Source organism: Battus philenor, unplaced genomic scaffold (assembly GCF_028537555.1).
Source record: "Battus philenor isolate CCGP_79_NKW_IND1 unplaced genomic scaffold, ilBatPhil1.0.hap1 SCAF_26, whole genome shotgun sequence".
Classification (NCBI taxonomy): domain Eukaryota; kingdom Metazoa; phylum Arthropoda; class Insecta; order Lepidoptera; family Papilionidae; genus Battus; species Battus philenor.
The window spans coordinates 2577857-2600463 of NW_027181689.1; the positions used below are offsets into that span (position 1 = coordinate 2577857).

Below are 22607 nucleotides of genomic sequence, written 5' to 3' on the forward strand. Positions count from 1 at the left end.
CAATTTGTATGTATGTGTATGTTATGTTTTTATGTCAACTTTTAATAAATAAACCTCATCGTTAATTTATTTACAATGCCCACCACAACCGTATATCCTTGTCACATGCTCTAATTTACTCTGTCTGGTGAATACAGTAATGTAAACAATACAATATTTTTCCGTTTTTTTTTTAAATAAGAGTTTTAAAATGTGATTCCAAAGTTCATAATTAAAAATGATTTTAATTTTAATCATGTTATGGCTGGACCTTGTTTTATACACAATGACTTCGTTCGAATTAAATATTATAAAATAAAAGATTTATCCTTCAGTACCATAAGACAAAGACCAATGGATGATGATCTCTCTATGAGAATGAATCAGGAATAAAGAGAACCATAGATGAACCTAAGTAATCGACATAGCCTAGTTTAGCTTTTGTTTCTTAAACTGTGGTCCGCGGAAGCCCGGGGTTCCGCAAAAAAGTTATTTGCTTTTTTTACCATATAAGGAAGTAATAGGAATAATAATAAAAAATTAACGATACATTTTTCACTTACTAATCTAGTATGTGCAAAGCAACAGTCTGACGTGGCGAATTGTAACAGCGCTGTCGAGTAAATATTTGGCAGAAAATTCATGTTATTTTTTAAACAATTGTCGTTTTCGTAGCATATCATTCATTTACAGTATGTTATAATAAAGGTATGCCTTACTATTGAAACAAATCAGCTGTTTCAAAATAAAAGTGACTAAAAAAAGGCTTTCACTTACTAAAAAGTTTAAGAAACGCTGGTCCAGTGGTTTGATGCCTTAAGGTTTTAGAATGGAGATCACGAATTGACAAGCGCTACGCAGCCCATCCGCCAGCCGATCCTATTAGACATCTAGAAAGGTTATATCTAGCAGTGGAGGGTTTGCGGCTGAAACGAAGAAAGATTTAAAATAAAAATTCCAATATTTGTGCCATTTTTTTATTTTTTATAAACAAAAAACACTTATTGCAGCCATCACAACGAGGTCCATCACAATGTACGGTACAATATAATTACGATATCAATCAGCTAGCTGTCTGCTAGCAACACCGCTGGTACATCTTGGGCAAAGGTTCAGGAGACGAAGTCCACGGCGTACTCTGATAAACTAGATGTCAAATTCCCTGCTTTTCAATTGGACGTATTGAAATCGCTTCTGCTATTGTCTAATTTCCCGAACCTTTTAACCCGTTATATAAAGGAATGTATAAATGTGATTTAAAAAATAAATGATCTGTCCATATCAAATAGAATAGAGAGAACAGCATATAAATATGATTATGTTAAGAATTATTTCAAGTAGAGATAGAAAAACAAGTATCTACACATTTGTAAATATAATGAAAATGTATAGATATATTTTGCTGTAATATTTAAATGGATACAAATTTTTCCTTGACATAAATTTTTAAAGGAATGTGATAACTACGGACTTTTAGATCTAATTGCATTTTATTCCTTTGATTGTTCGCATTTTGTAGCTGCGTCAAAAAAAAAATGTATAAAACACAGATCAATATAGAGATGGTATTTAAAATTTCACTAGATAAAAATATTCGAGATTTTTTTAAGTACAAAGATAATTTCATAAACCTTTAAAAAACGTAGCCCATGAATCAACTATTTATAAAAAAAAAAACACGTACTACTTGTCTGTCAATACAAACATGGCACAGGAATATTAAAATATTTAACTAAAAGCGGTAACAATGTTAAAATTATATTCGAAAATAAAATCCAATAATAACTAACCCATTCTCTACTTTTGTATAGAGAATATATATAACAGCAATGATTGTCAATGCTATTAGTTATGTAAATAAAAAAAAAATAAAACCATAAACGATTTGACATTGACAATACGCCTCGAGACGGTTTCCCGCCATTTGAACTGTCAACGTCACTTTATATAACCTACACAATATATTAGTAAACACGTCACATTCAAAACAACCATTGTAACTAGTCACATATTACACTAATATATATGCAACCGCTATCACCTGACATATATAAGGCTGCTTACACACTAAAGTCGTGTGCGATACACCGGAGCGACGAAAAACTTAGCTCACGTGTAACTTCAGCCTTATAAAACACATCATAGATAATTTTTAGATCTTTAAAAGATAAATAAAATTTCATCTCACATTTAACTATATTAAATAGGTAACGGATTTGAGCTATCTTATATTGCACGCACTAAGTATATCAGAGTGGGAGATATTTAAAATTCGAAAATGGTAACCAGGTAAACATTTAAAATGAATTACGAAAGAATATAAAAGAGTTTTAGATATAAATTCATAACTTGTGATAAAATTGAAGATCAACAATAAATTTCAAATATAACAGTGAAAACAGGTTAAAAATACAATAGTAAAAACACTAGACAAATATATATCCCCGATAACGACTTAGTAACTACACTATGAGCACATTATTCACGTTCAGTGTTGCCATAAACGTGTATTCCTTTTTTAAATATCCGTATACCTTTTTGGCTTATGTTCTTAAATTAATATTCGCACAGATCTCTCAATTAATTTTGGATTAGAAGTTACTAACTAGAACTAGTAAAATTTATTACTAATGTTTAGTAATACGCACTTGCTCGACACTAATGCGTTCGTCAGATAAATGTAACTAAGATATTTTTATTTATACACCGTCAAGTTTTACGTTTCCTGTGTATGTCTTATGTTATATTGAAGCGTCGAATGTGGTAAAATCAAGATTTTATCTGTACATAAACGTAGATATCTATCAGAAGATACAGATCTGTTGCGAAACATTTAAACTTAACTTAAGAATTTAATTCCTAAGGGAGCAAATGTCAACCTTTTATACGCTTATACCAACTAGTAAGTTAGTCGTGTAAAATAAATCAGTATTCATACGGGTCGTATGAATGTCGTGTGTCATTGCTGTGTGATAATGGATAATGTACCGTGAATCTATAGAAATAAAGTCGTTTGTGCGTTAGCAGCGAAGTTATATAATCCCATTGCACTCAATGTCCCTGAACCTTTCTTGTTATTGTTAATATTCAGATGTAGGTTGGGAGTGCCGGGAGGGCACGGGGGAGTGCTCGGGGAGGGTTCACGGCGGGAGATTCATCTGCAGGTTGTGCAGGTAGGCGGACGTAGAATTGAGAAGTCCGATGCGTTGTTTTTGCTTCCTTTGCTCCGTCATCTAAAAAAAAAACCAATAAATCTGTAGTACGTTGCGTATTGAAAAAATACTACATTTATAAGTCTTATAAAGTTTTTTATAGTTCAGATATACGACACAGAAGCATAACAGAAGGTTACGATAGAGTATAAATAGAACAGTACAGAGAGAACGAAGAAATAAACAGAAGTCCGTAAGCGTTAACTTTGATGTAATTAAGTTGCGAGAGCGTGCGCTTGGCCTCATGGCGTCGTGATGCGTTTTCGACTAGCTGCAGCTCTAAAACCGATACCGTTAGACGGCATCGGCTTATACTACGTCAAGAGAACGCGCGCATACCAACTCTTTATTTTATCCGATTGAGCCGGTAGCACGAAAAGGAAGGTTATGATTTAGTACAATGAATATGGCTACAAATCAATTCCTTTCAAGTTTGAAAATCGATTTATATAATACTAACTCAAAGTCAATTGAATGTCAGCCAATGGCAGACGATGGCGCAAGATAGAGGAAAGTGGAAGTCTCTCGCTTCGGAGGCCAAGACCCACTTTGGGTCACTGAGCTAGCGGAGTAGTAGTAGTAGTAACTCAAAGTACTATTTCATTGTAATTAACGCCCCGTATTACTGGCTTGTACGATTACTAAGTCAGCCTACAAGGTAGACAGGTGACCTTATTAAGGTTTGATCCAAATGGAAATCCACGGGAGAGATCTATGTTCAGCTGTGGATGTTATATGGCCGAATTGATGATGACGACGGTCGACAGACGGACGACGGATAATTATTATTCCACTAAAAATAAATGAGGAGTGGGGGTGTACCTGGTCGCGCAGCTCTGTGAGCAGGTCGGTGAGTGTCCGCACGGCGAGCTGGGCGCGCTCGAGCTGCGACTGCAGCGCGCGCAGCTCCAGCTCGCCGCCCTCGCCCTCGCCGCCGCCCATCAGCGACAACGCGCGCAGCCGCGGGAACCATTCCAAGTTGTTCGACTGCACACCACACAAACATTATATATATATATATATATATATATATATATATATATATAGATACTGGTGGACCCACGATAAGGTCAAGGTTGCGTGAACTCGCTCGATGGGGGCAGCATAAGACTGATCATCATAGCGATGTTCGGAGGAGGCCTATGTCTAGTATTGAGCATCTATTAGCTGATATGTAACGATAATAATGATGATGGAAAATAACCAAGAATGGATTTTAAGAAATTACCCCCACAAGAGATTTACAATACCTTAATTTACAAATTCAAAATATCATTGTTCAAGTAATTTATACGCGCTTTTGATTTGTCGACTATTTATATATTATAAGTTGTTTGTTATTGAAGTTATCACCGTCACAGGTTTGGAACGCTGATGAGTAGCTGGCCAGAAACTCAACAGTTGGTCTTTTGGACATGAAATTTAAGTTTTAATTCTTGTATACATTATTACAATTTATTATTACAATATCAAGCATGAAAATGAGTAAAAAACACCAAGTTCCAAACATTTCGATCAACCAAAAACTCTTGAATGCTATATAATATTTATTTAAAGATATACTTTTTAACTTAAAGCTAAGAAGAGGAAGGCATGAGATATCTTTTGGAACTTTAAATTAAAATAGAAAGTTAATAAAAACCCAAAAAATCGGGTTGTTACGCAATAAGATAGTGTGAACGTACCTTTATCATAGAGTGTACGTAGCTCTCCGGTCCGGTGAACTCGGTGGGATCCTTGACCCGCACCAGCACCATGAAGTATAGGTAATGCCACATGTTGTGCTCGCTTTTGATGTGCTCCTCGAAGGAGACAGTCTTGTTGTCAAAGGCTGACCTGTTCAACCCTGAAATCGTAGTGATGTGTTGTTGTGGTTAAACCGGTGCCGTGTCAACACGGTGAGAGTGCTTCTCTAGTTTCCATTAAAGAAAGAGAAAGGGAGAGGAAGACAGAGAGAGAGAGAGAGAGAGAGAGAAAAAGTGGAACAAAAGGGAAAGAAAAGGCGATTTTAGTGCAGCTGTGGCTACAATATTATATATTTTCTAAAGGCAGGGGGTGAAATTAAAAACTTAAGCTAAATAAACAGAACATAATTTTAGAAGAACCTTAAAGAAAAAATCAATTTTCCTAAAAACAGAAATATTTATTTAGACTTGGACATTATAAACTGATACATGACATCTATTCTATTTTGGGAGAGATTTCTTGGCCGATACTAGTTTCAAAATTGACCCAATGAGAACGGTATTTAAAAAGTTTCAGACAGGCGATATATATTTCTCCATTTCAGCCAATGACTTACATTTTCGCGCGTTAAATTTAAAACGATCCATAAAGTTTAAATGTAATATAATTTTAAGTGTCCTTTTCATTTCTAATTCACATTTCTTTTTATTTTACTTTATGTGGGATATATATATATATATATATATATATATTATTTAATATTCTTTTCCTATTTATACCACCTATTTTGGTAACATGGATACAATGGTATGTATCCATATTTATCCTATTATCACCCTCTCTCTTACCCTACATAATTTCTCTCTTTCTTCCTTCATTCATCATATATGTCGGATATATTGTCTGGGTCTCAAAAATATTCATCGCGGGCCGCAACTTTGACTCCACTGAATTGAAGAGTTAATTAAAGCAATGGACCCGGCATTCTCACGGTGAATGTATAGAATGTTGCGAAGTTTCGTCACAGTTGTCGGTAGATGAAGCCTTACCACATATAAAGCATGTGTTCTTCAGTATAAGTTCTTTCTGCTGCTTCTCGCTACGCAGGTCGGCGAAGGTGTCGATGATCACACCGAAGATGAGATTCAGCACGATGATGATGACCACGAAGAAGAACAGTAGATCGTACACAACGCGAGCCACGAATAAAGGCTCCTGCACACAAACATTAATATTAAAAAGATTGCTTTTTATTACGCTTGATCCTTCTTGCTTTTAGGTCCGCGTAAGGCTTTTTTCTTATGATTTTTCATACAAAACCATATGAAATTAGTGAGATATTCAACTATTAGTATACATTATGGCCTGTATGTAACAGCGTTCATAAGGGTGAACCCGAGTGAACCAGACACGTCTCGCCACGGTATTTAGGGAAGTGGGTGTAGAGTGGATGGGCGTGGGGTACGTACGAAGCTGGCGGGGGCGCGCAGGATGTCGCCGATGCCGCCGCCGTTCCGCAGCCCCTGGTTGAGCGTAGTAACGATGCACATGATGAGCGAGTCGCAGCTGCGCTCGCGCAACGCGCCGCCCACTGACACGAACCGCGGTGGCCGTTGGTACTTAGCAGCGGGGTCGCTGTCACAACGCTCCTCGAAGCGCGGGTCGTCGTCGTCTAAACAAACACAGTAATATCATCACATGTAATCCTCGTTAAGAATTCAGTTAATCATCACTGTCTGTTCACCTAGGCAATATTCGTAACCATTAGAATCCGATCTCCTACACAACTGATGCGTTCGAAAATACGCTTTTCACTGGTCACAGTCACTTGGTTTTCTAATAAGATGCGATTTGATTGTTTATGTCGGCGGTCAATGAAGATTACTTTCATCACTAACATTATATATATATGTGTACCCATGTACTGACTCATCACTATATATCTGCAACTACAACATTTAGAGACTTGAGATTTGGAGTAATATTTACTTTGCCGCGTAGAAGTCAGCTAAGAAGCTAATTTTTTACACTGTAGTAACTAAAAGGTTAGATATAACACTAGAAGTGAACCTAGTGAAAATACTAGGAACACGAAGGTTACCTCTGCGACCCATAAATCTTTACCAAAGTATTGAAGATTACCAGGCTTTAGCAGGGTATCTATGGAATGATGATGAGACGCCCCCCATTCTAAAATAAAATAAGGTTAAAGTAAGCGTATGAGTTACCGTCTAGGCGGTCCACGTTGACGAGGAAGTGGTCTCGGAAGAACATGTAGCCTACGATGGAGAACATATAGACCAGCACCAGCGCCAGTACGGCCGTCAGCAGTATAGACCGTCCGTTGCGGGTCACTGACCGCATCACGTTCAAAAGTGTCTCCTCGCGGTACACGATGTCGAGCAGCTTGGCAAACAGACAGTCAAACAGTTAATAAAATGCACTTAATATAATAACATACACCTATCCCCCGATTTACATGGTAGATACGTTCCTGAGAATAATGTGTAAATCGAAAATTAAAAATTTTCAAGTCAAAACCGTGAAAATCTTGCAAAAAGTGCATAATTTTGCTATTTAACTCTTGTAATTTTTTTCAATATTTTTAGGTGTACACAGAAATAAAAATGAAATGCATTGACAAGTTAAAATATGTAATATATTACGGAAACACTGTTTTTTTTTTAAGCACAATACATTAAACAGAATAACAAAAAATAAAACCAAAGGTGTTTTATTATCCTGCATAGTAATTATGCACGCACTTGTAATGTACGAATATGGAAAATTAAATCTTTCTGAAACTGTGAAACTTTCTAGATTAAATGAAACTTTTTAGATTGAACTTTAATTTTATGCGAAGAAATACAGACACGGTGTGCGTGTGCAATTTAGTAGAGAGTGCGATAAAAACAAAAAAAAAAACTTTTTTGGAAAACCGTGTAAAAGCGAAAACGTGTAAAACAAGTACCGTGTAAATCGGGGGATAGGTGTATTGTCTTTCTGTTTCACTTTAGACATTAGAATCTTCTCTAGGAATACAGAGTTTCTATTCATTTAATCTACACTATAAATTACTTTCTAAAAGATAGCATACCATGGAAGTCAAAGCTATATCTAAGTCAATTAAACATTAAAAATTTACATCGTCGTTTCACTCTATAGATGCCCACAGCAGAGCATAAGCTTTTCCCAAAGATATTTATGGGGGGGGGGGGATATACCATAATCGCCACGCTTGGCAGGCTGGTTAACGATGGCAGTGTGGTATTATGGTACGCAGAGGATGCTGCTGCCCATTCTCTGGAAACTAGTTTTATGAGCAGTGGAAAGCTTCTCTATAAAACCCTATCCTATCCTTATCTATATAACCCTATGTCAAGTGTGCCCAAGTCTCAGTCTTCAACCGCTGGACCACTGTTCACTTATACATTTATAAAATCTTACATTTTTAATTTCTTTTTAAAAGCAAATTTTGTTATATGTTTAATTCTACTAATTCACTAGATTTTATTTATCCACAAAAGATGTCAAATTAGGAACTAAATAGAGCGTGAATATTGCCATGACCGTTATATTAGACATGGATGCATCGTACATTCGAAAAATATTGAATTCTATTTCAGAATAAAACCAAAAAAAAAAATAATTACCTATACTTCTCGCGGCCGGCCTGCCATCGGTTCATGATTTGCCCGAGTGGCCCCTAATCTTAATAAGTCTTTGCAACCATGTATTAGACCGTCTCATAAGGAAAAAAATAATAAAAAATGTTTACAACTTCTCTTTAAGGGTAACAAAGACAGAAACTACTATCTTACTTGCCTTCTTAGTTTATAACATGTATTTGATAAGGTTTAAGGTAACCAAGTCTAACAAACACTTACCAGCACAGAGAAGAAGAAGGGGTGGCAGCAGATGCCAAGGAAACAGAAGCCGAGGTAGACGCTGTGGTAGAGCAGCTCGGGGTCGGTGATCACGTTGCGCGTCGACTTGGACAACGTACCTTGGTTGCCCATGATACTAACCAGGTGAATGCCCTTCACTACGATCTGCAAATTAATCAAATCTTGCAGGAATGTTATATAAATTCCATAGTTTTGCCAGCCTGAGGTAGCCAACAAAAATAATCAAAGAGAAATTATAATAATTTGTGATTATTCCACAATTTCATAAATTGATATGAACAATATTAATTTATCCGCAACAATAATAAAAATATTTTTTTATAAACACCCTCTCTCAACTAGCCCTGAGTTCTGAATCCCATATTATCCATTCTTAGGTGATATCTACTAGACAAAAGGATTACTCCAACTAAACTCCAAATCTTTAAGCCTTATTTATGGTTCCAGAGGTATCATCATGAACCAGTACATGCGGGGAAATTTCTTCTATATATATATACACACATCATTTCTTATTATTTATTTCTTCATCGGCGAGGCCCAAGCCTTCAGCGATGAAGGGTTGCTCTTTGGGACCCTTAGAAATAGTTTTGATACATTAATGACAACTTCAGCAGTCCTTGGTTGCGGAAACCGGGCCTTTGTGACAAGATATTAGTGTTTTTTCTTGTAGCGTTAAATTAATAAATCGTAATAGTTTTCCTAATTTTTAGCGCTATCTTCTATCTGGTTACATTAAATTTAATGCATTCGAAAACATTTACTACCAAGCATTTTTTTACTCGTTTTTTTGTTTAAGCTCGAACCCTTAAAAACCTTTTTTGTTCAAAATGAAACGTGCACTAAAATTTTAACGTAACTTTAAGTTTAATGATGTTGTAAGTCGCTTTAAAAATGAACTTTTATGAAAGTAGACGTTACTCACGGTGAGCATTCCGAGTGCCCAGAGAGTGGGTTCGGGTCCTGCGGAGAAGATCAGGCGCACTATAGCACTGGCGAGCAGCGCGCGCACGCCCGAGGAGCGCGGCAGCCATGTCACCAGCGCGCTGGCTGCCAGGAACACGCACCACACCACCAGCGACAGGTGCTGTCCCAGCTCTGCACACAACAGGATGACAAACCATAGTAACTAAACTACATCCAAGTTGAGAAGTCGGCAAACCACTTGGGCCTTAAGGTCCTAGAGTGGTGATCAGTCAGAAAACGCTATACCTTAATTGAGGATGATGATATTTCTATAAGGCTTATAATGTTACCAAATTGGTACATACAGTACAGTAGGAGCATTATGCCTACGAACCGTGGGATGCGATATCAGGTCATCTGTTTGATCATTGGCTGGGCCACACCATTTGAATTACATCACTCCTAATATATGGTCAATAAAGAAGTAGAAGACTCCATACATCTTAGAATACTCGGATTATTTTTCTATTAAACATAGTGCTATTCTCTCTTTTTTCACGTTCTTTTTAAATCATGCAACTAGATACATTGACCAGTTATTTACTTTTCAGGTCGCACGCTTGTGGAACGAGATGCCTGTGTGGGTTAAAAAACTTTAATCTATGCAAGTTTTTAAAAGGCTTGTAAAAGTTAGTTTTGCTTCACTAGATATCTATATATTCCTATCGTATTCATCACGTACGTATTTTCAAGACATATATGATAAGACATTTTGGATTTCCAAATTATTCTGTAACTTGTCATTAAGTTAGTACTTGTTCTATTTCTTCTTAGTAACAAAGTTTATCCAATGTTTGCTTATAAGTAGTCGCCATTGGCGATTAGATCGCAACTTGTTTACTCACTTGGGGTTTCGTCTTGAAATGGATAAAAGAACGCAACGATAACGTTGATCAGAACGGCGAAGTTAAACAGGATATTACTCCACAACGACATGTAGGACGACACCCAGAACAGGAAAGGTTGCCCTGCGGAAAGAAATGTTTAGCGGTGAACATTTAATACAAACAAACTTGCAATATACCTGATAATATATAGGATAAAAATAATAATAAAGCCTTTTATATACACAACCTTCATTATTTTAAAGGACTTTCACTGCTACCCAAATGGCGTTGGCGGATTCCTGGGGTATGAGGTGGCAGGATGCAGAGCGTGCCTAGACCTCTTTTAAAATAGCGGCCCGGGTCGAGGGATATTACTATTTTACTGGATTGACTACCTTTATTCTACAATTGAAATTTTATTTATATATGTATGTTCCCCCTTTTGGAAAGAAAATGGGAAGAATTTTTCTTTCCCAAGGTGAGATGTAGAGAAACTAGTTTCTTTACATCTCCCACCCATCTGCGTCTCTTCGTATATCATTTTCTCTGATTCGGTTTAACCAATATTTCTCTTGCTTTGCCCATTAAGTCCTTCTCCTTTCTGCTGTCCCCTTCCAATTTCTGCCTGTATGGTCCACCGGTAGTCAGTGTAACAAGACATGTGTTTGGCTCATTGCCAAATTAATTTTGGAGCATATGTAAGCGCTGTAGTTATTTTAGTTTTTTTTTATATTATTACACAACTTTTTATTTTTAGTATTTTCATTATTTTTAATACTTCTTTGAGTTGTCCGTACCTTTTTAGTAGTTAAAGACCTTCGTATGCTTTAAGTAAAGAAACTTTTGCTAATTCAAGAATATTCTTATTCTCTACATCTAATTTTAGTTATTAATAGTAAATAGTGATTTAACACTTCTGTTCCTTTACATAATTTGTTTTATAAATAATTTCACGTCGTTTACTTCTTTCGTTTTTATTCAGTAAGCCTTTTAATGCCCGTTTTAGTTTTTAAAAAAATGTTTATTTAAAGTCTGGAGAGATCACGTTGAAGGCTGTGTACTACAATAGACTAATATAATTAAACTTGTGCAATATTTTACCAAACTTATTTAAACCTATATTACGAGTACGTATTTCTGTCTGCGGGTCTAAATAAAAAAAAAATCACAATAGAATTTAATAAAGCTATGTTTTGGCTCTCTATAACGTTGCTATAATACTGTTGATGCGTGGCTGTCGTTTGTTAGCGTTAAAAATGCAAAGAATCATTTTGATTAAATTGATTTGATTTATAATGAAAGAAAAATGTAATTTGTGACGCCTTAGATGGGAAAATTTAGAAATAATTATAATAACTTAATTGTTGATAAATATTGTTTTCTAAAGTATATAAAATAAACTCTATCTCCTGTGCTAATGATACGATGAGTTAGATTTTTCACTCTACAAATATCAACTTAATCGCTATCGTCATAAGGCCGATTTTTCAAGTTTTTCAAATCAGGTGGAATATGATACATAAAGGATTTTTTTTAGTGAATAAACGGAGAAGGAGAAAGAGATTTCAGCTTCATATCGGTAGTCATAGTCGTGGGAAGTCACTGGATGCTAGCAACGTACGACTGGTCATCGAGGCGATCTTTGGAAGAGATTGTTGGATTTATAAAACACAAATTTAGTCCTGTTAGTACCATGGGCTATCAAGGTACGCTAGTAAGGCATATCCTTATAGTGAGCGTATGTCGATTGTGATGATGATTATGATGACGAGAGTAAAATGTGAGACTGACCACGTAATTTTTTCTGCCACTTCATTTCGTGGAAGAGATTGTCGAGGCGCGAGAAGAAATCGGCGACCTTGCTGCCCTGGTCGTCCCGCTCGGCGCTCTGCAGTACGCGGTGCTTGCTGTCGGCCGGCAAGTACTCGCAGATCTCCGGTATCGGGAATACGATCTGCTCCATGCTGCGGTCCGTGCGCACGATCTAAAACCAACCACCGGTTTCACACTCGCAAATTATTTAAAGAAAGTAAGAAAAGGATCAATATTTAGCCACTTCCGCACATGCAGTGGTAGTCATGTAAATAAATGCACCGCCCGCCAGCCAGCTAATAACTGCGTATGCGGCAAACAATGCGAATCACACAACTGCCACCGTTAAATCACTCAACACGTGTTTCAACCCTCCACGGGGCATCTTCAGGAGTTATGTTACACCGATTAGTGCCAAACACAGAGTTTTTAAAGAAAACACAAACATAGAGTATTTAAAGAAAGTTATTTGATCACATATTTATCTTGTCGTCTAACAATCACTGAACGAGAGGACATCACATGGTTTGATCAGGGTTTATCTAAGAAATCTTATCTGGAATAAGTAGATCTGTAGACGAATTACTGTAACTGACATAGCCCAGCGAATTACCAGATTAAAGTGGTAGTGGGAGGTGGTAAAATATTGTTAAGCGCACCTCGATTTGGGCGGTGTGACTCCTGTAGTACTGTAATGCGGGCGCATTGCCCCCCGCGGGGGTCGCCCGCACCAGCGCCGCCAGCTCCTTGTTGTGACCGGCCAGCTGGTGGCAAAGGATGTAGATGTTGTGCCCCACCTGCGGAGATTTTACCAATACATTTTACTATTAATGAGTTGAGGAGTAGAGAGAGAGAGAGAGAGAAATAGAGAGAGAAAGAGAGAGAAAGAGAGAGAGAAAGAGAAGTAATTCGCATGACTGCTTCATACGGAACGCTATAACAGAATGCTTGTATATACGTTATATTGTTATTTAAACACCAGCGAGTATAAAATCATGAAAGTTTCCCACATATGAGAGGCGCATGGGCTATAGTCCTATTGCAATTTAGCCGTTACTTGAAGTCTATTTGTATTTTTCTAATTCCGCTTGAAGTGTGTCGGTTGAGACTCGTCGGTTAGCGATAGAGCGTTAATATATATATATATATATATATATATATATATTTATATATATTTATTTATTTATATAGGTTCAATTGTGGGTTTAACTCGGAACGAAAGCAACTGATATAGCTTAACAAAGTTCACAATGGGCAGGTCTCATAGTGCGTAGAGGTTCTGTGAAATGAAGACCACAGATGGGCAAGAGAAGCTTAGGATTCCCACACGAGATGGACAAGTAATCTTGTTAAGGTCGTCGGAAGACACTGGATAAAGACCGATTCCAATTATTACTAAATTTACTAAGGCTGACTTTTTTGAGTTATTAATTATATAAAAGAAAGTAATTCTACATTTCTCGTCATAATATAAAAGCATGGGTAATTGTAATAAGACGATGTGCCCATAACTGATGCACGGAGTTTTGGCCTAAAATCCTGCTCATCAACTACATCAGTGCAGCACTTCAAAAGTTAAAGAAATACTATTGACCATGGCACCAAAACATTGACACGGTTAATCTTACACATTAAGAAGTAGATAATAATCCTGAATAAAATGAAGGACTTGTGTAAAGTAAACCTATTGTTCTATGGGACAGCCGGTATGCTTATATTACATGGGAATTTATAAACACGATAATAATATAAAAGGTTCCTATAGTAGCTCGTTGTTTAAATGTTACTCGAAATTTGTGTGTGACCATTCGATCTTCGCTTGAAATGAAGTCGATCAGGACCCAAGGGTTTGCAATAAGACGATGACATATATAACCTAAACGTGTAACATATCAATATTGAATATATATACTACTAACTTCCTTAGGAGACACGCCCTGAACAGGAGCGTCGTCTTCCGAGTCGGAGTCGGGATCCATTGCGTGTTCCTGATTGAAAGCTGAGCAAGCAACATCAACCTGCCGGCGAAAAAAATCAGTTTAGAATTCTTTATTTTAAAAAAAATATTTTCTTTTATTCATTAAATTAAAACTTGACAACTATTTTTTATTTTTTTCCTTGAAGAAATGTAACACATATGCTATGAAATTGTAGTGGTGACTTTTTTGGCAAGTAGAAAAACTAACCAGAGAAACTGTTTTTGCAGTTTCTGTTTGAGCAGAAAAACACTAATTCAGAAGTTACATACGACCACCCATCACACATAGATTTATGCATTTATAAATATACACACACACATATTACTATATTAGTCTCATAGATATAGCATAGTCTATAGCAATGCAAACAACTAATACTGTTCAATTGACATACTTTTAACTTCATCACGAAATGAAACATCATCGAAAAATGAAACGTATCATATGTTTTGTATACAATTTTGATTTGAATAATTATTTTTGTAGAGGAAATTAAATTCGCAAAAAAAGCACGTAAAATTTTTTTAAGATTTATTGAAAACTTTAAATAAAAATGTGTATTGAAAATAAAGAAGAAAAGGACCAATATTTAGCCACTTCCGCACATGCCGTGGTAGTCGTGCAACAAAGTGCACCGCCAGCCCGCTGATAAATGCGCATGCGGTAAACAATGCGAATTACACAACTGCCACCGTTAATTTACTCAACACGTGTTTCACCCCTCCACGGAGCATCTTCAGGAGTTATGTTACACCGATTAGTGCCAAACACAGAGATCTCTATATTGAAATGGCTAAATATTGGTCTTTTTCTTAGTTAGGATGGACTTCCACAAAATAATGCTTGATTCCATTTAATATTGAATATAAATATTAAAAAATAAACACGTTTATTTTACTACTCCTGATAATTTGGCGAATAAGATACAGTACATATCATTAATTCTTTTGGTTGCTGGTTGGTTAATATTGATAGGTGCTTTAATATAAAAATACTTTTTTTTTTAAATACGAAAAATGATTAGAGAACACGGGTACTTTTATTGAGAGCCACAAATAATACTTCAAAGTTATAATCAGAAAAAAACTATGGAAAGAAACTTAGTATATTGTTTGAAGGAGTACAGTTGTACAATAGTCGACCCAATGATTAGAACAAATGTAAAGATTATGTAACATAAAAAAACGTATTTATTTTTACAATAATCAACTGCCCGGTTTTAATATATAAATTTTTTTAAAAAGTAACACAGTTTATTATAATTAATTTTATTTAAAGTAACTTCATGATTTTTGAGAATAAATTCTGTGAACTAAAATGCCGCATGTGGATCGCGGGCCGCAAATTGAACTCCCCTGACATAGAATATTAGTAAGTTAGTAACAATAACAATATGCACTGACCAGCTGTTCAGGGTTCATGTTGTACAGGATGCGCTCAGCGTTGTTCTCGGAGTCGTTGCGCGACTCCATGATGGCCAGCAGGAGTTTGGAGGCGTTGTTCTTCAGCTCCAGCACGAGATCCATGCGCGTTTTGCCGAGGGGGTTGATATCGTTCAAGATGAGCGCCGTTATGATGTCTAGACCGTTGCTTTCATGTGTTGCTATGCAATTCTGGTTTTCGTGGCACGGGCCTGAAAAGTACATTGGTATTGAAGTAAAATAAAATTTTATCCAAACACACACACAAACACACACACACACACACACATATAAATACATATATATATATATCTAACATACACACACTCACATATTTATAAATGTTTCTTCCCGCTTCTTATCCACAAGAATAACACCTTGTGAAACAGTTAGAAACCAAATAGATCAAAAAAATAATAATTTCAAGATCAATAAGTTTCGTTAAAAGTACCAAATTTGAATATATGAACTTTCTCTTTATACATACATATTTACACGTTGCATACGTATATACTATTATTATTTGATACTTTGGCATTATTTTAGTGTTTTCATTGTAATTACATTCTTAGTATTTTTTAATAAACATAACACGTCAACTATCATATATGACAGCGTATATATATATATCTAGTTGGTTTTCTCTATGTTATCTACTAACAAATACCATTAGTACATTACCTAACCTAACCTAACCCAAGTCATTTTTTACCCTGCAAGTAACTTGTGAAATAATATCAATTAATATATGACCCAATACAATAACTATTATTGTATGAACCTATTATGTATTTAAATAATTATTATTGTAATTACAAACCCATGTCATGTTAAAAATATTTGATCTGTGTTCCGTCACCAATATGTCGCTTCGGTGATGAGTATGTCAACTAAACATATTTGGAGCCAAATCAAGTCTCGTTTTTATAAAAAAAAATCTTGAACCATCACTTTGAAGAAAAAGCATATTATTTGTTAATTCTTATTTACACTATACCTTGGCAGTACTCGGTGAGCGTTTCGAGGGTCTGATTGATGAGCGCCACGTTACCCTCGTTGATGTACAGGCCCAGCAGCCCCAGCCCGCCCGTGGTGGAGCCGCAGATGCAGTCTAAGAACATCAGCGTCTCCGAAACCAAATTGTAGTTCGATTTGTTGTTCTGGTTGCGCAACAGATTCTGAACAAAGAAATTTATAAATTTATAAAACATTTGACTTTAGTATAATATAGGAAACTTATTCTATATATTCATATAAAAACTTCTTTTATAAGAATACATATTATCTTCGGTGATGTCATAACACGTGACCTTACGTTGCGATTTTACTGATTTCATTAATTTTATTTCCTAGATGTGCCCGCGACTTTGTCCGCGTGGAATTCATCAAAAATCACATAGTTCATTTTTCGTTTAAGATTTTTTCTAAAATAAAAGTAGCCTAAGAAGCTCCTTATTAAATCAGCTACCTATCTGGGATTAATCTGAACAAACAGAAAGAAAGACGAAAATTAAATAAAATGTAATTTTGCTATATATTGTATATATTTTAAATTTTTATATTACAAACAGACACTCAGACTAATTTATTTGAATATATATAACTTTTGACAATTAACTTAAAGTTTAAAAGTGCACCTGTAAGTCAGGGTTGTGGTTCTCGCAGAGTAGTTGCAGGAAGCGCAGTATGGGCCGCATGACTGCCACCTTGGCGGGCAGTACGTCCGCGCTGCCAGCCTCCCGTTTCTTCTCCGACATTATTTCCTCCAGAACTGTAGTTCCTTTAAAATAATGAATAGGAAACAACTGTTCTGTATTACGTATTTTTCAAACTTAATGATGCTCACCAAATAAGATGAGTTTTAGATAAACTAAGACTCTGTGTTTGGCACTAATCGGTGTAACGTGGCTCCTGAAGATGCCTCGTGGAGGAATGAAACACGTGTTGAGTGATTTGGTGGTGGCGGTTGTGTGATTCGCATTGTTTGCCGCATACGCATTTATCAGCGGGCTGGCGGGCGGTGCATTTCATTGCACGACTACCACTGCATGTGCGGAAATGGCTAAATATTGGTCCTTTTCTTACTTAGGATGGACTTCCGCGAAGTAACGCCTGATTCCATTAAATATTTTAGATAAACCGTTGTTTTATTGTATTACAATTAAAGGGTTCATTTAAAATTGAAATAATTTCCATTCTATTCATATGTTTGAACAATAATTAAACGTCCTTACCATGTGACATGGTGTGTATGTCAGAATAAGCGTGGACGGCGGAGCCGCAAGCATTGGTGACCTCTTCATCCATCTCCTCTCCCACCACTATAGGACCCGGCGTCACTTTGCCTGCGGCGAGGTATTATAGTTTTAGAGACATCAAAAACTTTTATAGATTCAAGAACATTGATTACATGATCTTAATTACATGACGTGATTTTTTCCAAGTGAATTATATGCATAGTCAAGGTTAACAACTAGTTGGAAATATAACATACAAGTGTAATGTACATATATGTTTGTGTAAATATATATACACATATATTTAGAACAAAATCAGAAAGGCAGTAATATAGTGTTAAAGAGCTACCGAAACCCTTGTACCGCCCCTTAGGAAGGTGCGGCGAGGGCAGAGGTAAAAGAGCAAGAGCGACGTGAGCATTGACGGCAGACTAACGGAGCCAAGCTATATTTTTACCATATTCCAAAACCTCGATAAAAATGTGAAGTTTACAAGAAAGTCATTGATGGGGGAAGTCAAGCCAACATTTTAGCACTTCATTATGGTAACCAGATTTTCGTGAACCCTAAACTTTTTGTCACGCCAATGTAGACCCATGATGAATCCACCATCATCATCACCTTAAAACAGTTGATAAATCAAACTGTTCTATTTTCTTCGATTGATTTCGTTTCTGACCTAAAAGAGAATTCTATTATATTTCTAATTCTATTCTATATTCTTATCTTAATGTCAGCTGATACCTTCAGGGCTGCCAGATCTCTGCTTTTCAGTAGGAGTTGATCGTTTGTCGGTCGAGCTGGTAGCGGTACTGCTCGTGGCCAGGGAGCGAATCTCTTGCTGTGCCTCTCGCATCTTGTCGTAGAATACCTTTGCAATTTGTAAAATAAATAGGTGATTTAAAGAAATTTATTTCTATACATTCATTGCTTATGAAAAGTATACACATCTTACGTACATACTGTACCTGGCGATAAATATTGCACACCGACCTTCGGAAAGAGACAATCGGCTAATTTCGGCTTCGTAGAGTACTATCGATGTTTTGTCACTCGTATTTCGTGCGACAGAGATAACGAGATACTGTATGTATGTGTATCTCTATATTACGCGAAATTGAATTCAAATTTAATCAACACAGATATATAACAAGCGGTTTTCAACCAAAGTTTTCTTATTTCGCTATGAGCTGCTTGAATATGCTATAATAATGCAGGTAAAACTCTTAAAACTGTTTAAGTATTATGTATGGAATTAAAAGGCGTTTCAAGAACTAAAATACATACAATATATTAACCACTACTATATTATCTCCTGATTATATAGCCATTTATATTTATATAGATTTTTAAATAAGGCATGTCAGCAGTACACTTAGACATATATAACAACATTTTTATATATTTTTCATGTACATTATTCAATTTTAACATAGTAAAGTTCAAGTAACAATTCATATTTAATGTTTTTCAATAAATTGTTCACTTTTTGAGACGCATGGACAATGTTTGGCTTTAAAAAAGGACGCAAAGTTAGCTGAGCATAAATTTCCTTTCAGGTATTTGCTTTGCATCTTTCGTATTACAAAATTCCATTTGAAGTTATTGCTTTGAAAATATGTACAGGTTATGATTACAGCTAGCAATAACGTTACCTTTAGAAACGCTTGCGATATCTCGCCGTTTTGAAGTTTTGTGAATATGCTGTGCTGTATTATTGGATTGCCGCCCTCCAGGAGAGCGATGCCTGTTGATAATTAAATAGTCAACATAAAATCAAATTATCTTTATTTAGCCGATTACGGTTTAAACTACCATCGACTCGCAATGTTCATCTGCTGAGAAAAGTAGGCCAGAAATTTAACAGTTCTCTATTAAAAGAAGCAAATTTATTTATTTATTGAAGCTAAACTTTTTTATTTACTACTAAACTACTGAACAGTTTTTATTTACAACTATACTTTAGTTTCTTTTTATTAACTTGTATACTAAAATGCTTCCACCCATGCAGGCAAATGTCGAGCAGTGAGCGGTCTTTGGCTTGCATAAAGTGTTAACTTTAAAGTACTATAGTGAAAAGAGAGTACAAATTAGAAGGTGATATAGTGTTTATTACCGAGTTGTATTGCCTCGAGGAAGATGGCGGGACGATTGGTGCTGTTCATCACCAGCTCCACCACCAAGTCGGACGCACCCTCGCGGTCCAAGTGCGCTTGCACCTGCGACAGCGTCTGCCCCGTGCGAAGCAGCACCTTGGCTGTGTGAACAGTATATTCATTTATTTCTCTTCACCCATATTAGAATGCATAATAATAATAAAAAAACTGTTTCACAATTGTCATGCTAAATAAATGCATTTAAAGGTATTGAAAAAAATAATTAATATTAAACAAAAAATAAACAATTAAAAAAACCCTTACCATAACATTTTATTTAATTAAGGTACATAAACCTAAGAAAAAACGTTTATTGTACATAACATTAATTAATAATAATTATAAAGTATTTTTTCGTAAATATATATATGATTAATTTAATTTTCAATTCACGTAAACGGTTTTAATAAATAAGTTTATGAAAGCAAATTCATAGCAGAGAGTATAAACACATAAGGAATAAAATATCATAAAAAATTCAAAAAGTCTTAGTGTTTACGGACTTTTTGGTGAAAAAGCTTTATGTAATGACTACTTTATATAGTGACTTAATTTTTTTTTCATTTTGAATTTACACTTTAGATATTTCGCTGGCTATATGAAGTCTCTACCACACAGAATGCACTTAGCCTCGTTTACGGAACTCAGCAAGAAGACTCTGTCTGGAACATCGGCTCAATCAATCAAATCAAGACTTGACATCCCTTGCAATATAGGATTGGCAAGCCGCCGTATCTTTGGATCACTCAGGCGGGAGCTCCATGGAGTAATCTGACGCAATGGTTTCCGAAGGGTGACCTCAGCTTGACTCCAGGATGCCTAAGAAAGGCCAGAACTCGACTAAGTTAGTTGCGATTGCCAGCCTAACATTACTATCACTTCGGAGAGCGTCAGTGCTGGTAAAAGTGGCGAAAGAAACTACAGTCATGTTTCTCTTAACACTTTGCCGTCCGCACGTTTCGTAAAAATATATTCGCTTGGCGCCGGCAGCGCTAATTCGATTACGTGGCTTGTCGCCGGCCGTTTTTGACATTATCGGGTAATTATGAATTGTAAAGTTTTAATCAACTCATCTCTAGTTCTCATGCGTTCTCAACCCTGTTCCCTTACTTTCATGAAATTTCGAAGATATACAAAAATAAATACAAATTTTGTTTGTTTTATATATTTGTTTATTTCCATTCTCTTTAGTATTCAATTTTTTTTTCGTATGGTATGGAGCAAAACAGTCTCCAAGATGCAACGTCGAATTCGCCTTGTAAATATTTCACTATCTTCCGACGATTCTGCCGTGTCATGTGTAACTTATTGTTACCTAAACAAAACACCAACAGAACTCAGCGATACTATTTATACTATTTTGCGCACGACACCACTGTGGTGTCGCCGGCCGGCATAAATAAAAAAATAACGTGCGAATTGCTTTGTAAAATTTATGTTTTATTGTCGTCGCGTCGTCCGGATAGTCGAGAACGTGTCTCGGTTTCAAAACGTAGCGAAGATTAAATATGGAATGATTGTTTTGTAGGTGGCAACACCTACAGTTAACTAATTTGAAGCTGTGACCGGAACTGATGAAATAAAAATTCGGTAAATCAAGCCCATAAGATAGGTGCTTCTTATTCATAAATGATGTCGTGTTGTATGTTACTGTAGTTTGAATTATTGGTCGAAAATTTTATATTTTAAATACTAAACATAAGTCCATCTATTCAGATCACAGCATTCTTAACATATGTACATAAACAAAAAAATATAGGAGTTCACTTGGGTCATGCATATAAAAGAAGCATATGACATCATATGAACCCACCTGGCTTCGGCTGGTGAGCAGTCGCTGCGTCGCATGCGCAGTCAAATCAACAAATACATTTCTAAATACCTTCACGCGACTATTGTATAGCTGGTTACCAAATATGTTATTTTATTGTACTATTTAAAAGCACTAAACGTAGTAAATGGTCTTCATATTAAAATGTGTTATAGGGTGATTGATTTCAAGTGTAAAAGCTTTCTTCGAAAATTAATAGTTTAATAAATAATTAAATGATAATGTAATAAATGAAGCATTCTAAATTCGGATTACTACATATTAAAATTATTTAAAAGCACTAAACGTAGTAAATGGTCTTCATATTAAAATGTGTTATAGGGTGATTGATTTCAAGTGTAAAAGCTTTCTTCGAAAATTAATAGTTTAATAAATAATTAAATGATAATGTAATAAATGAAGCATTCTAAATTCGGATTACTACATATTAAAATTATTGTAGTTATCTCTCGTTGAAGACGTTATTGACGTGCATTCTTATAGAAAAAATAAATTAATGCAACATATTTTAGAGTGCTCACTTTATACAGTGTGATTAAAAATATATGTAAAAGCTTCACAGCTTTTTGTTGTTAAATGAGTACTACATTCAC

The 22607-nt window shown here is 35.7% G+C and overlaps 1 protein-coding gene across 1 annotated transcript in view; it reads right to left on the bottom strand.

Annotated features, from left to right (window-relative positions):
- Nucleotides 1-942: 942 nt before the first annotated feature.
- Itpr (Inositol 1,4,5,-trisphosphate receptor) overlaps nt 943-22607 on the bottom strand; it is a 118154-nt gene continuing 96489 nt past the window's right edge. The window contains exons 41-59 of the mRNA XM_068768679.1: nt 20144-20284; nt 19683-19774; nt 18772-18898; nt 18025-18135; nt 17428-17570; nt 16788-16968; nt 15773-16002; nt 14310-14408; nt 13050-13187; nt 12370-12562; nt 10597-10719; nt 9711-9883; nt 8765-8929; nt 7106-7283; nt 6347-6549; nt 5927-6092; nt 4877-5037; nt 4014-4178; nt 943-3212 (exon numbers count right to left, since the gene is read on the bottom strand). Of these exons, the coding sequence (XP_068624780.1) occupies nt 3120-3212; nt 4014-4178; nt 4877-5037; nt 5927-6092; nt 6347-6549; nt 7106-7283; nt 8765-8929; nt 9711-9883; nt 10597-10719; nt 12370-12562; nt 13050-13187; nt 14310-14408; nt 15773-16002; nt 16788-16968; nt 17428-17570; nt 18025-18135; nt 18772-18898; nt 19683-19774; nt 20144-20284 (2882 nt within the window). The 3' untranslated portion in view covers nt 943-3119. The remainder of the gene's footprint in view (nt 3213-4013; nt 4179-4876; nt 5038-5926; nt 6093-6346; nt 6550-7105; nt 7284-8764; nt 8930-9710; nt 9884-10596; nt 10720-12369; nt 12563-13049; nt 13188-14309; nt 14409-15772; nt 16003-16787; nt 16969-17427; nt 17571-18024; nt 18136-18771; nt 18899-19682; nt 19775-20143; nt 20285-22607) is intronic.